The 16045-nt window shown below is 42.3% G+C and overlaps 1 protein-coding gene across 28 annotated transcripts in view; it reads right to left on the bottom strand.

Moving 5' to 3' along the window:
* Positions 1-16045, bottom strand: part of KCNMA1 (potassium calcium-activated channel subfamily M alpha 1) — a 908686-nt gene that overhangs the window by 479472 nt on the left and 413169 nt on the right. For all 28 annotated transcript variants that reach the window (XM_077453994.1, XM_077453993.1, XM_077453995.1 and 25 more), the window contains one exon: positions 4355-4430. In XM_077453994.1, coding sequence (XP_077310120.1) covers positions 4355-4430 — 76 coding nt within the window. The remainder of the gene's footprint in view (positions 1-4354; positions 4431-16045) is intronic.

Below are 16045 nucleotides of genomic sequence, written 5' to 3'. Positions count from 1 at the left end.
CACTTTGTGAAGTGCATGGAGTTAAGAATCCTTTCTTAGATCTCTGCCAGATTCTTCCCACAGTTTCCGAGCACTCATGACTTTTGAAACACTTTGCTTAAATGCCATACCATTTAGACTTGCTTTGCCCCTATTGTATTTGATGCTGACCTTGGGCAATTAGAACAAAGATCCCAACTTCACAGCCAAATGAGAACAAGAACTATATACATTTTTCTAGGCCCAAAAAGAATGAATCATCTTCTTTGCACATAAGCCATCCTTAGCAAACATGTATCAAGAAAATGGATATAAAATCCTGGCTCAGTTATATCAAACGCCTCAAATACTTCATAAAATAAACCCTTCGACGGATGTCAGCGGTGATCTCCGGATTCACAAAATCCAGACAGATGGAAATCTTATTTTCCATCCATCTGGCGATTCGGAACAGATAAAAACGGACAAGCGATCTGTAATCATCCGATCCCCCCATAGAGGAGAGTGGAGATTGCCTCACCAGGAGGAGTGAGCAAGCCAGGAGTGTGCAGAGATGGACTTGTCATCCGCCAGCTCAGCAGGGATCAATGGAGCGATTCCTGATGAGCAAGCGGATGGCTGAATACGGATCCGCATATGTGAAAGGGGCCTTAAAGCGCAGGTTCTTCAACAGATTTTTGGATTCTTATGGATCTGAATGCAGTGCATGTTTAGGCAGTTAATCGCTCCATTGAAAAGAATACAGTGGTGTTTAGATTTGTAAATAAAAAACACATGTATATTTGTTTTTTTTGTTCCGCTGCGAATGAAGCCTTAAAAAGCAGAGTATAAGGCTGGCCATAAATTAAGGAATTTTCTTTGTCTTTCGTTCAACCAGGGGTTATTGCAGGGGTTAAGGGGTTAGGTGTTTTTGTATTCCCAAAGGCAGGAGCAGTAATCACACAAAAGCTCACATTGTGTAAGGATCCGGATCTGAACCTGGAACCTCTGTGGTGTCTGGTTGTGTTTCTCGCTTTACCACCTGAGATGCTGGACAGCTCCCTGCATGATACTTTAGACCAGTGGTTCTCATCCTTGTCCTCAAGTACCCCCAAACATGCCATGTTTGCACGTTTTCCTTCATCTTGCACAGGTGCTTTAAATCAGAGTCAATGGCTTGGTATTTTGGACAGCTATTTTATCTAAGAGAAATTCCCAAAACATGGCCTGAGGTTGAGAACCACTGCTTTAGACAACCTTGCTTTGGGTCTTGTATCTGGTAAAGCTTTGCTCTTCCCGTGAACTTCCCAATTTAAGCCATGTCCCTGCACAGTTGGCCAGATTATTGTGGTCTTCTCCAGTATCTTGCTCCTTTCGCTCCTACTGACGTCCATATCTTTACAACTATTTGTTAATGACCTTTGGCTTGTTCCTCGACTATGCTTCTGCTTGATGCCAATCTGCAACCATTTATTAAAGACGGGGGGATATTTTTATTGAGCTGGAACATGGCAAAACTCTATTTCACCACCCCCGGAGAAGGTCACTTGCTTTCTGCTTACTAACGTCACTTGTAAAAGCAGCAGCACATCTCTATAGGATGGCAGAGCAGGGAGTGGCAGGACATCTACATAGCCACTCTAATCTCACAGTGGAAGCTCCTGCTGAAGCCCACGCTGGTAGCCTGCACTCTCAGGTTGTAAGTGGTAGCTGCTCTTCTACAGAAGCCCCTCTCTATGCTACTCTCTCATGGTGGGAAAGGATTGGGGGAGGAAAGCTCTGTACTGGAAGAAGGTGGGGGGTGATCTCTGTACTAGAAGGTTCTAGTACACTGCACTCTGTATGTATCACATTCCTCAACCCTGCACTTCGTACAGGGCACGCTACTAAGCCTTGCACTCCATACACAGATAACTCTTTAACCCTGCACTCTGTACATGTGCATTCCTGAACCCTGCATTGTGTACACAGCATACCCCTGAACCTTGTACCCCTCAACCCTGCACTTTTTAAATAGCACATGCCTGAACTCTGAACTTTGTACATAGAGCACTCCTAAAATCATGGTATGTAACAATACCCCTTTGTTAGTGCCACACCCACACTATTTGGCTACACTCACCATTTGATTTGGCAGGACCTTGCATCCATCCCCTTCCCCCAGGAATTTTAATTCCCAGACCCTTTCTCTGACAAATAAAGCCCTGGTTACTGACCTTTTGTCTATTTCTCCACTATGCTTTCACTTGATCCTAACCTGCAACTACTTGTTACCAACCTTTGGCTTGTTTACTGACTACACCTCTGCTTGATCCCTACCTGTTTCATCTGCCTGTGGATCCCGGCTTGCTCACCCTCCTGGTGAGGCAATCCTGAGGACAGAGACCTGGTAAAAACCATCCCCACCATCAGGAGCTCTGGTAAAGTTTGGGTTAATGCTTGTGTCTCGGGTGAGTCCGCTTCATCCGCCAGGGTGATCTGCTCATATATTTATCTTGCTAGTCGTGTTAACTGCTCTACTGCTATAGCTACTGGTCTCTGAGTATGACCCCTGACCTTGGCACCTTGCTTCTCTCTCTACCATACATGAGCAATTGAGAAAATAGCTTCAGCAGGGGTGCTGTGGGCAATTACCAGACATAACAGGATTGTCAATAGTTACATTTTACACTGTGTGCATGTCTGTGTCTGTATGGTCCCTGCAGCAAAATGGAAAAAATAATGGAGAAGTCCTGTTGCATTCTGGAAATTGCATTTATTACATTGCTCATTATCACATATTGCAGTAGTCTGACACAGGAGGTATCTCTTTTATACAATATCTTAGAGACCACTGCTGCAAAAGATGAAACTAGGGAACACTACTTCACACATTGACACTATGGGGCATTGCCGCCCACACGAACATTAGGTAGAACTGCTGCACACAAGGTTATGAACATGCACAGTTTCCAGACAGACATTAAAATGTACTGCTGCATAAACTTGCATTAGGAAGTAATGCTGTATATGTGGAAGCACTATCTAACAAATTTACACTAGAGAGTACTGCTACATACTGGGTAAGTAGGACACAGCCTGTTAAAAACACTGTACTCAGTGGACAGCTGCAAAAGTAAATGAATATTCAAATTTGGTTTGAAGGCCAAGTTCACCTTTTGAAGAAAAGTAATAAATACACCTTTTTTTGGCAGGTAAAAAAAAATGTGCATTCATTTTTTTTTATTCTAAGGAGCCCGCTGAAAATTGCACCCACGATCAGAAGATCGTGGGTCCAATCTCAGGCTCCTGCAGACTCTCAGGATAGCTGTCTGCCAGTACATTGTAGCAATAAGGGGATTTCGCCATGTCAGACACGTGTGTTGTTGCCACATCCCTATTGTAAAGCAAGAAAAGAAAATCCCCCTTCATTGGGACTTTGTAGGCAACAACCACACATAAGTAGATTAAAGAGTACATTTATTGTGTATACATAAAATCGTTCGATCATTCAAACATGAAATGACCATTTAAAAAGACATATCAGAAAAATACATATTACAAAATAAAAATAAAAAAGTACATGATAGATTACATAGTTTGCATGACATGAAAAATTACTCTCCGGTACAAAGTAGTCTCCGGTACCCGGAGCATTTCAGGTTAAAGCACCTTTGTCAGGGGTATTGGTAAGAGTATATGCAGTCATAAATTTGTCTTACATGCAAAAAATATTCTACTATGCAACTTGGAAAAATTTATGAAGCACTGCCAGCGGTGGTGTCGACAAATGTCCACCAAGAAAACCAGTGTCGTATGGTATTTTCCAGAGAGGAAAGTCATATGTAGCAAATTGCAGACTACCATGTCTGTAGATTAGAGAGTGAATCTATCCGAAGCCTCAATATGGCTTCTTATCCATATGTAGCACACTCTGGGTCATTTGGCTATAGAGCTCCATGTTGGCAAAGAGACCTCAGTTTGGCAACCACTCCGCTCTGCGGTCCTCATCCTAGTACATCGTATGGGCACACAGTTACCTGAGAACAGAAAGAATCAAACTACCAGAGCGCTCACCAACGCCCTCGTAGTTTATTGAGCACTACAAGCCATCAGCCTTGGATGACGGTACTTGTAGTCTTTCCATTCACAGGACAGAGGCAGAGCCCCTAACAGTAACACTATTTTCAAATTGTGAGAACATGTGCAGGGGGGAGAATATCTTGAACACGTGGGGTGCAGATGCTGGAAAAAGTTACATGTGCCACCCTTAAAAAGGGATGGAGCATGTAACATGTTCCAAAGGTGAACTTATCCTTTAACTTGGATGGGATTCCTGCTGGAGGTCCTATCTGTGAAAAATGTGATGCATCTACATTTTTGTATATTAAATAGGTCGTAAATATTATCCTCTTACCTTGTTTTTAAAATGTTTAAAAATTGCAGAATTTCTGAAAACTGAATAAGCCGCAAAGCTCGTAGAAACCTCAAGCCTGTAAAAAAATAAAAAAAAAATAGAAAAATAAGTTACGCTTATATTTTTGGATAACACAATTACCTTGTATAATTTATATTGAAATATTTACTACAGATTTAATTTAAGATTTAATACTTTAGAACAGGAATTTGTAAAGAAGCATTATGCATCTACATATATTAAAAATAAATGAAGCAAAGTTAGCATAACATAATATCACTATAGGATGGATACACAAAAACTCAGCAACCAGTGTTTTTTGTAATAGTACATTTCTTTAATTTGCTGCTAGATGAAACATGGGTATGACTAGTTAACCTAGGCAACTGTTCCATTGCTCTAAATGTTATACAGCAGCCTGAAACTGTGTGCAGCATATTTAAAGCTAAACTCCGGGCACAAACACTTTAATTTAACCACTTGCATACTGGGCACTTAAACCCTCCTCCTATCCAGACCAATTTTCAGCTTTCACGCTGATGCACTTTGAATGACAATTGCGCGGTCATACAACACTGTACCCAAATTACATTTTTATCATTTTTTCCCCCCAAATATAGCTTTTTTTGGTGGTATTAGATCACCTGTGCGATTATTTTTTGTAAAAAAATGTTTTAAAAGACCGCATTTTGTTATAAAATTTTAAAACTGGTAATTTTTGGCCGCCATTGATGTACGCTGATAAGGCGGCACTAATGGGCCCCGATAGGTGGCAGTGATAGGCAGCACTTATAGGTGGCACTGATTGGCACCACTTGTAGGCATTGATAGGTGGCATAAGTGAGGCATAATTGCCTCTTCCTTTTTGGGACCAATGTCCCTTTCAGATGAGCCGGTGATCGGCTTTTTCTTTTCTCCTCCGCTGTCAATGTAAGGATGAAAAAAAAACATAACCAAGCTTTTGTTTTGATCAGGTGATCAGCTGTCATTGGCTGACAGCTGACCACATGGTAAGGGGCCGGGACCGGCCCCTTACTCGGATCAGTGATCACCCGAGTCTCAGTGACTCGGTGATCACGGTGCGCACAGGGAGTGCGCACAGGTGGGGTCCAGGTGGGGTCAGATCCAGGCTGTGGCCATCATTCAGCCATATGGCGGATGTAAAGTGGTTAAAGATATTCCTCCATAGCCACAAAAAGGATATAAATCCTCTTATGTGCAACAAATGATTTTGCAAGCCCAGGTTTTACCTTCCTAAAGTAGTGGTAACATCATCACTGTGCTATACATAGCCTGTGTAGAGGACAGAGCTGTGGGAGGGACTCAACAGGTCCACCAACTGCAGGTTGCTTACAGAAAACTACAGGAGGGTCACCCTGCAGAAGCAGTGGATGGCCTTTATTACAGGAAGATCCTGCCCAAATGCAGTTTCACAATATATTAACATGGATCTGGAAGCACAAGTAATTTCAATTAAGAATACACATGCCTCTTGTATTTAGAAAATATTTGCTCATCACGGTGTTCAACTTCAAGTCGGCACTCTATGGGAAGAAAGTCAAAAATGTAGATCCATATCTGTATTCATATGTAAAATAGTAAACACCTAGGATTCAATTAAAAAACACTTTATTGCACTTGAGTTGAAGCCCAACCATGTCCATAGGGCTATAAGCAGTAGTCAGAAGTGAAAAAAGTTTGTAACTATGCACTGAAAAAAAGTAAAACGTCAAAGAAAAATGTATATATGGTACCACCATATATTCCTGGAAGAGAGGGGTTAACTGCTCCAGGAAGTTTCACCATTCACTGATGGAAAAAAGTCATCCTGAGGAACACTCTGGCTCAAATCTGAGAGAAGAGGGTGACAGAGAACTCCGCCTGCTGTCGCAGGATCACTGGGTGTCCAGATGGAGAAGACAACTCCTGCCAGCCACAACAGTGGGCGGTGCTCACATCTGTATGCCTCAAGCATGGCTGCTGGCTGAGATGGCATGTGAGGAATGCTGCTTGCTGTCACAGGATCAATGGATAAGCTGATGTAGAAGGGGAGACAAACTCCTACCCATCACAACGGTGGTCGGAGCTCACCTCTTATCTCCAGACACAGCTCCTGGCTGAGACAGTGTGACCGAACCGAGGGAGATGGAAGCTTCAGAAGGAACTGGGCGTGCGCAAAGACATGCATGCGACGTCAGCGCTCATCCAGGAACAGGAACCTAATCGATGGAGGTGGACCGCCAACTGAAGGATTGCCGTGGTTGTCATAGCTGACATGTTTAGCGCGCCTGCACTTTGTCAAAGGGAGACAACAACGGCAGGGGCATTTATGGCTGCTAGGCTAAGGAGTTGGAGGGGAACTGGCGTGCTGAGTGGAACGCAGTTGGAGCACACGCTGTTTCCCCGCTCGCACGCAGTACACAGACCATGCATTGCTTAGACAACATTTCATCTCCTTTTATCCTTTAGTGGCAAGGGCGGCGGGTACATATTTATAAATTTATTGGAGCTTCACATGACGGACTTCTGCCTATGGGCACACTCCAAAGAATACTCCCGCTGCTTGCGCCATACTAAAATCTGATTACTTTTGTAGTTTTTTGGTCCTGACCATTACCCAAGCTATTTTGGACCTCTGATTTTTTAATATTTAAAAAAATTTCTTTTGGTTTCGTTTTTTTTATTAATTTATTTTTTCTCATCGATTTTTTTCTTTTTATTTCTAAAAAACATTTTTTATATTTAATATACATTTCTGTGATTTGTGGTTTTGCTTTCACTGTGCCTGCGAGTCGTGGAAGTTGTTTTTATATATACGTTTTTCTGGCCGGTTGTATCGGTCTACAATAAAATTAACCAATGAATATAAGCCCTTTGGTGACTGTCAGGAAGATCCTTCTCACCGGCATCCGAGCGGCGCAAGACGCAGAGGATCTTCTGTGTGGTAAGAGGAGCGTTATCGCGGTCAACGGTGCGCGCGTGCGGGAGCGCGCGCGGACGTTTGACACAATTGGCGCCAATGGCGCTATTTAAAGTGGATCCTTGCTTTACTGCCTTGCTGCCTGATCAACAGCGTTCCTGTGTACTCTGGTATCCTGTATCTGAACCTGAACCTGAACCTGAATCTGAATCCGTATCCTGATCCGTATTGAACCCGGCTTGTTCCTGACTTCACTGTTTGCTGCCTGCCCCCGACTTTTGGCTTTGTACCCGACTACTCTTCTGGATTCCGTTTCTGTACCTGATCTGCTCGCCTGTGCCTGACCTGGACTGTTGTACTATCCGTTATCTGCTGGTTGTCTGTTTATCGCTGCTGGACTACAGGACACCTCCCAGTCCACCACCGCACCCGGCGGTTGTCTCCTCTGTGCCCTGTTGCCTCCTACCTCTTGCTGCGGACTACAGGACTCTTTCTACTACCTGCTATATCCTGTTCGCACCTGCACCCACTGTTGGACTACAGAACTCCTCCTGTTGTCCGTTGTATCCTGCGATCACCTGCACTCCGCTGCCGGACTACAGGAATCCTCCCGCTGTCTGCTTAACCTTACCATTATCTGCATTCCGCTGTTGGACTACAGGACACCTCCACCATCAACGGTCTACTGCTTTCTACATCAACCATCCAGTCAGGCACTTGTGCTCCTCTGTGCTCCTGAGCCCCTGTCATCACTACCAGGGCCTCCCGAGTCAGAGGTCTACGAGAGGCCGCTCCCTGCATTCCGGGCTCTGCCTTAAGGTACGTGACAGTGACATTGAGTTACTACACTATGGGATATATTTTTCCATCTCCTTGAGGACACACTGGCCTGTATGCACCGGCTCCACTGAAGCACTATCCGTACATCAGAGGAAGAAGAAGAGGTGGACCTTTGGGCTGACGAGTTCCTGGAGATTGGGATATATATGCACAACTGCCCCTAGTGGGTAGAGGGATCCGGTGAGTGGGGACCTGAGGGGGTGAGCACAGAAGTCACCGGATTGTTTGCATGAGCACTAACGTCACCTTATGGTCTACCTGCCTGAAGATCTATTGCATAACTATTTCTGTCAAGTGGACTTACCTTCCAAGGACTCTATACAAGAGTTATAGACTCATTGCACACTATAGTGTTTATTTACGTGCACATTGAGGTTTCTGTATTTTCTTGCTATTTTTTGCACTTTTTTGTATTTTTGCATTTTTTGTGTCTACTTTTATTGCAGCACTTTATTATATACTTATTTTTCCTAAGTTATATTTCATTGGCCAATAAATTTTTTGGCTAATATCATATGCTATACACACACATATATATATATATATATATATATATATATATATATATATATATCATTTCTGGTTTAACATTTTTTTGCAATTTTTGCACACATACATATATTTTTTTTTTTTTTGCACTATCGCACAAGATTTGCACATGTTCCTATTTTTTGCACATAATTTATTCCTATTTTTTGCACATATCTTTTGCACATAATTTTAAATATTTTGCACATTAGGTCTCCCTCCATGGCCTATATTTATGGTTTTACACATATCATAAACTGTATAATATCTAGCTGTTGTGATTAAGATATCTATGACACTGTGGTGGAGACCATTTGCAGTTGGCTTTGTGTCCTTGAATAGTTAAGGCTGTACATATTTACATAGCTAGATGGTGACAACAGTCACTATCTAATTATCAATCCATTAGTATATATATTTTTTATATTTCTTATAATTTTTTTTTATATATTTTTATAGGTTTTTTTTAGCTTGTCTTTATACTGGATTTTCATTGGTTGCTAGTAACTGATTATGGCCTTGTAATGTGATACTGTATCAAGCCCGATTCTCTTACTTTTATATGGCACGTCTATAATAATAGTTGGCACACATAGGGGGTAGTAAATTACCTACCTAGGGCCTAGGAACACATAATTTAAACATAGGGTACTCCCACAGTGGCTTATATATATAGGTTGTCCTCTTGTCATTTACATTTGGCACTTTTTTCTTTTCCACTTACGGAACATTAATACTTATTAGTCAACAAAATCTAGAATACCCTACTTAGCAAGCATATATTCGGTTACAAATACACCCACTGTAGGTAGCGCCTGGGCCCCTAATTGTATCCTTTATAATAGTTGCAGTTCACAATCTCTTACGGGAGCTGTGAATTATAGGGACGGCAGCAACCTAGTAGATTAACTACCACAGCGGGGCTTGGCTTCTTTCTATTTCTTACCATAGAAAGTAGTTTCTTTCTGTTGTATTTATCATTAAGGGCTTGTTCACACCAGGGAAAGCTGCTTGACACAGGACCTGGAATATTTCAGCTATCAATGTAGTAGTGTTAGCCCTTTAACCATGTAACGCCGGGCGATGTACCAGTACTTTGAGTGGTTATACTGGAATCTGCTGTAAGCATCATCCTGCTATTGTTTCTTAGAGCTGGAGGAGCACTTGTTTTTAAAAGCAATCCTAGCAGGTAAATAGCCACTGGTTTGCTTTTACAATCGGTGGGAGGGGGGTATTGGAATTAACATGGATTCTTTGAGGATTTGCATCATTTAATTTACAGAACATGCCCACAACTTTGAAGATTTTTTTTTTTATTATTGTGAAGCAAACAAATAGGACAAATATCAGAAAAAGTCAATGTGCATAACTATTCACCCCCCTAAAGTCAATACTTTGTAGAGCCACCTTTTGCAGATATCACAGCTCCAAGTCGCTTTGGATAAGTCTCTATGAGCTTGTCACATCTTACCACTGGGATTTTTGCCCATTCCTCCTTGCAAAACTGCTCCAGCTCGTTCAAGTTGGATGGTTTGCGCTTGCGAACAGCAATCTTTAAGTCTGACCACAGATTTTCTATTGGCTTCAGGTCTGGGCTTTCATTAGGCCATTCCAACACATTTACATGTTTCCCCTTAAACCCCTCAAGTGTTGCTTTAGCAGTGTGTTTGAGATCATTGTCCTGCTGGAAGGTGAACCTCTGTCCTAGCCTCAAATCACCCACAGAGTGGTACAGGTTTTGCTGAAGAATATTCCTGTATTTAGCACCATCCAACTTTCCCTCAACTCTGACCAGTTCCCAGTCCCGACTGCTGGGGATGGTGTTCTTTGGGTGAAGCGTTGTGTTAGGTTTGCGCCAGACATAGCGTTTTCTTTGATAAATATAAAAGCTTAACCTGTATTGTGGTAATAAATAAATATTTTTGCAAAATGGTGAAAATGGTGAAAATTGAACAAATGCAAAAGTGTAAATATTCAAATTTCTCAAAAAATCTGAAGGTTTCCATTTTTCCCTTACAGCTTTTAGAATTTCTGAAAGACCCCCAAAACATATTTTCTGAAAGCATATGATCTCTAGAATAAAAAGAAGGTGGTACTGATGTTTTAGATCCTGTGGTACTTGCACAAATGTTTATCAAAACAATATATTCACAAAAAATGCACTAAAACCATTATTATATTATAAAAACACAACTAATTTTACTAAATTCCTGCTAAATCCCGACTAAAAGCTTAACCTGTATGGCGTTAATAACAAACATTTGTAAATTTTAAACTGCACCTTTTGGCAAAATGGTAAAAATCAAACGTACCCAAAAATTTCTCAAAAAATCTGGAGGTTTTCATTTTTCACCTACAGCTTTCAGAGTTTGTGAAAGACTCCCCAAACCATATATTTTCTGAAAGCGTATGACCTCTGGCATAAAAAGAAGGTGCGACTGATTTTTTCGGCCCCGTGGTAGTTCCGCAAATATTTATCAAAACAATATTTTTTGCTAAAAATGCACTAAACCCATTATTAGCAGATAAAAACACAGCAAATTTTACAAAATTCCTGCTAAATTCCAACTACCGTATTTATCAGCATATAACATGCACAGTAACAGTACAGTGGGGATCGAAAGTTTGGGCACCCCAGGTAAAAATGTGTATTAATGTGCATAATGAAGCCAAGGAAAGTTGGAAAAATCTCCAAATGGCATCAAATTACAGATTAGACATTCTTATAATGTAAATATATATAATGTAAAAAAAAGTTAGATTTTATTTCCATCATTTACACTTTCAAAATTACAGAAAACAAAAAAAATGGCATCTGCAAAAGTTTGGGCACCCTGCAGAATTTATAGCATGCACTGCCCCCTTTGCAAAGCTGAGATCTGCCAGTGTCATGAATAGTTCTCAATCATCATCTGTGAAGACCAAGTGATGTCAATCTCAAAGGTTTTAAATGGCCAGACTCATCTGACCTTGCCCCAACAGTCAGCACCATGGGTTCTTCTAAGCAGTGGTCTAGAAAACTGAAACTGAAAATCGTTGACGCTCACAAAGCTGGAGAAAGCTATAAGAAGATAGCAAAGCGTTTTCAGATGTCAATATCCTCTGTTTGGAATGTAATTAAGAAATGGCAGTCATCAGGAACAGTGGAAGTTAAAGCAAGATCTGGAAGACCAAGAAAAATATCAGACAGAACAGCTCACAGGATTGTGAGAAAAGCAATTCAAAACCCACATTTGACTGCACGATCCCTCCAGAAAGATCTGGCAGACACTGGAGTTGTGGTACACTATTCCACTATAAAGAGATACTAGTACAAATATGGTCTTCATGGAAGAGTCATCAGAACAAATCCTCTTCTACGTCCTCACCACAAAAATCAGCGTTTGAACTTTGCAAATGAACATATAGACAAGCCTGAGGCATTTTGGAAACAAGTTCTGTGGACCAATGAGGTTAAAATAGAACTTTTTGGCCGGAATTAGCAAAGGTACGTTTGGAGAAGAAAGGGCACAGAATTTAATGTAAAGAACCTCTGTCCAACTGTTAAGCATGGGGGGGGTGGAACAATCATGCTTTGGGGTTGTATTGCAGCCAGTGGCACAGGGAACATTTCACGAGTAGAAGGAAAATTGATTCAATAAAATTTCAGCAAATTTTGGATGGTAACTCGATGCCATCTGTGAAAAAGCTGAAGTTAAAGAGAGGATGGCTTCTACAAATGGATAATGATCCTAAACACACCTCAAAATCCACAGGGGGGTTACATCAAGAGGCGTAAACTGAAGGTTTTGCCATGACCTTCACAATCTCCTCACCTCAACATTATTGAAAATCTATGGATAGACCTTAAAAGAGCAGTGCGTGACAGACAGCCCAGAAAACTCAAAGAACTGGAACACTTTTGTAAGTAAGAATGGGCAAAGTTACCTCAAACAAGAATTGAAAGACTCTTGGCTGGCTACAAAAAGCGTTTACAAGCTGTGATACTTGCCAAAGGGGGCAGTACAAGATATTAACTCTGCAGGGTGCCAAAACTTTTGGAGACACCATTTTTTTGTTTTCTGTAATTTTGAAAGTGTAAATGATGGAAATAAAATCTAACTTTTTTGACATATTATAAGAATTTCTAATCTGATCTAATTTGATGCCATTTGGAGATTTTTCCATCTTTCCTTGGCTTCATTAAGCAGATTAATACACATTTTTACCTGGGGTGCCCAAACGTTCGATCCCCACTGCATAACGCGCACCCCAATTTTAAGAGGGAAGTTTAAGGTCATTTCTTTTCACAGCCCCCCCTCCCTTTGCACAGTACCCAGCCCCCTACCTCTGCACAATACACAGCCCCTCCACACCTCCAGTCTCCTGGGACAGCACTGGCAGCATACTCTACAGTTAAGAAAAAAATCACTGCCAGACACTTCTACACTGCTCCACCTGTGTCAGTGTCATTGTAAAACAAAGCTCCTAAATACCTCAATAGTTCTGTTTTTTACTGACCCGATCACATGACTGCTCTCTCCGACGTTTCCTATATGGTCATGTGACTGTTCTCCTCCAATCTAAAGCTACACTCCAAGGATGTGCTGGAGGAGAGCAGCAAGAAAAAAGGAGCTATTGAGGTATTTAAAAGCTTTGTTTTACAATGAGACAGGAGAAGCAGTGTAGGACAAGGAGCTGGCAAGTGATTATTTTTTCTCAACTTAAACTATGCAGACAGCACTGTCCCAGGGCCAGGAGAGCCGGGGCGGCCGCCCTCACACCCCCCAATGTGAAACCTCCACCTCCGTTGGTAAAAAAAACAAAAACAATATTGACGTATAACACGCAGGCACTGTTGACGCTCTATTTTCAGGGGAAAAAGTGTGCGTTATATGCTGATAAATACGGTAAATATAAACACTTAACCCGTATGGAGTTAATACATAACAAATATTTGTAATTTGTACATTGAAAAATGGTTAAAATCAAACGTACGCAAAAATGTAAATATACAAATTTCTCAAAAAATTGGAAGGTTTTCATATTTCTCTTACAGTATTGTGAAAGACCCCCCAAACCATATATTTTCTGAAAGCATAGGACCAGTAGAATAAAAAGGTGCTACTTATTTTTAAAGCCCCATGATATTTGCGCAAATGTTTACCATATAAAAGCCTAACCTATATGGAGGTAATAAATATTTGTTAATTTTAACCACTTCAACCCCCGATGATTTTACCCCTTTCCTGACCAGAGCACTTTTTGCGATTCGGCACTGTGTCGCTTTAACTGATAATTGCACGGTCATGCGACGTTGTACCCAAACAAAATTGACGTCCTTTTTTCCCCCCACAAATAGAGCTTTCTTTTGGTGGTATTGGATTACCTCTGTGGTTTTTTTTTTGCGCTATAAACAAAAAACCCTAGTTAGACTTACCGGTAATCCTTTAGCTGTTCTAGCCAGTGCTCCAAATTTCTGGCTACTACAGTTGAAGCCATTGCTGGCTTGAGGTTTGCCAATGTTGAGTCCCAGGCCTTCCTTAGCAGGGAATCAGCACTTTTGTCCATGGGATCCTTGAGGATACCCATGTCCTCGAACGCAAGATCCGTATTCCTTGAGACCTGGGAAAAGGCTGCGTCGAGCTTAGGTTTCTTGTTCCATACCTGCGAGCTATCCTCCTCAAAGGGGAACCTGCGCTTGAGGGACCTAGAAAAGAAAGGAGGCCTCTCAGGGTCTCTCCATTCCTTTTTGACAGTTTCGGATAGAAACGTATGCACTGGGAAAACTCTGCGTTTCACCTCACCCAAACCCTGAAACATCTTGTCATGTAGTGACAGTTGGGCCTTATCCTCTGTGATATTTAAAGTCGTGTGGATATTTTTCAGTAAGTCATCCACCTCCTCTAAGGATAATTTATACCGGGATGAAGAAGCAGAAGCCTCCTTTGCTTCCTCTGCCTCCTCCTCTGAGACAGAGGACGTAGCGTGTTCCTCCTCCTCCGAGTCACTGCCCCCCCTGGATGCAGATGCTGAAGAGTGAGAACGGGGCGCTGAGCTACTACCCGCAACTGGGCGTCTGTCTAAATAAGGCCGGAAAGATTCAAAAGGCGTCTGATAATTCTTTCCTGAAAGAACTTAGTAGCTCTCCCTGCTGAGACGCAGGGGTATTGGAAGCTGCTTCCTCTTTGACTAAGTCGCTTATGCAGGACCTGCATAACACTTTAGTCCAAGAATCTTTTAGAACATTTCTACATGATGGGCACCTCCTCTTGCTGGGAGGGGACACATGTTTGGTCTTTTCTTTTGCTTTCTGAAATATACCAAGGAAAAAGATACCAAACCTGAGTTACAAAACACCAAGTAGAAAAAAGGAAGATATGCTGCCAAATAGAACAGATTTAACAGATTTCACATTCTATTTGCTCTTCAGCCAGTGAATCCCCCCACAGATTTACTAAACAATCATTGAAAGCATTATTCCTACATAACATTCTAGGAAAACAATGCTGCAGGCTTCCCCAAGTCAGGAAGGGAGAAAAAACAAACAAGGCTCTAACAGTAATGACAGAGACCACTGTCCCTGCTTACCTGAGCCTGGCTGACAATTGTGGCTCCTGCTCCTGCCACCGCCGATTGATCCTCCTCCATCGTCAGCAAGGATCAAATGGCGTCTGTGCGCTTTATCTGTTTGAATTCCGCGCCAGTCCCGGAAGTGATGTCAGCCGAGGAGACCGCCCCTTCTCCCTGCGTTCCAGCGGCCGGAACCGGAAGCCACGTCGCACCGTCGGAAGTTCCGCCCCCGGCCGGAAATTACGCACTCGCCATCCGGACCCGGAAGGCATGAGCCTGACGAACGGCGCGAGATATGAATCTCGGCCGCGTACCAGACCCAGCCGCCGGTCTAGAGGAAGGAGGAACCTCCACGGCCTGACCCCCCTGGGTATGAAGGAGAGCGGACACCGAAGCGACCCCCGCGCGTGAAGGGAGGAAGCTGGGCCAGGTCTGTACAAACCGAAGACAGTGGCATGCCTCCAACTCTCCCCACCTGGAGAGAGCGCAGCACCCCTTGGTTCCCTGCAGCGCTTCCACCATGGCCGGAGGAAACACTACAACTGAGGCCATGGTGGAAGTGTCCGGTCTTTAAAGTGATCTGCAGTGTTTCCTGGGAAAGTGAGTGGAGCTGCGCTCTCTAGGTCCTGTCCTGAAAGACGAAGGGAGAAAAATAAATTTTGAAAAAACGCAATATTTTTTACTTTTAATATCCCCCAAAAATATATTAAAAAAACTATTTTTTTCCCTCCATGGGCATACGTATACCCATGGAGGGCCATGATTACCCGCACAGGGATGCACAGTGTTCCGCGCTTCCCCGTACAGGCAGTCTCATTTATGTCAATTTGGATGCTGTTCTCAATTGGACA

This window comes from Lithobates pipiens, unplaced genomic scaffold, assembly GCF_037356315.1.
Source record: "Lithobates pipiens isolate NorthernLeopardFrog02 unplaced genomic scaffold, aLitPip1_a1.2 Scaffold_25, whole genome shotgun sequence".
In the NCBI taxonomy this organism is placed as follows: Eukaryota; Metazoa; Chordata; class Amphibia; order Anura; family Ranidae; genus Lithobates; species Lithobates pipiens.
The sequence above is the reverse complement of the archived record's forward strand: the minus strand, read 5'-3'. Positions and strand labels throughout refer to the sequence as shown.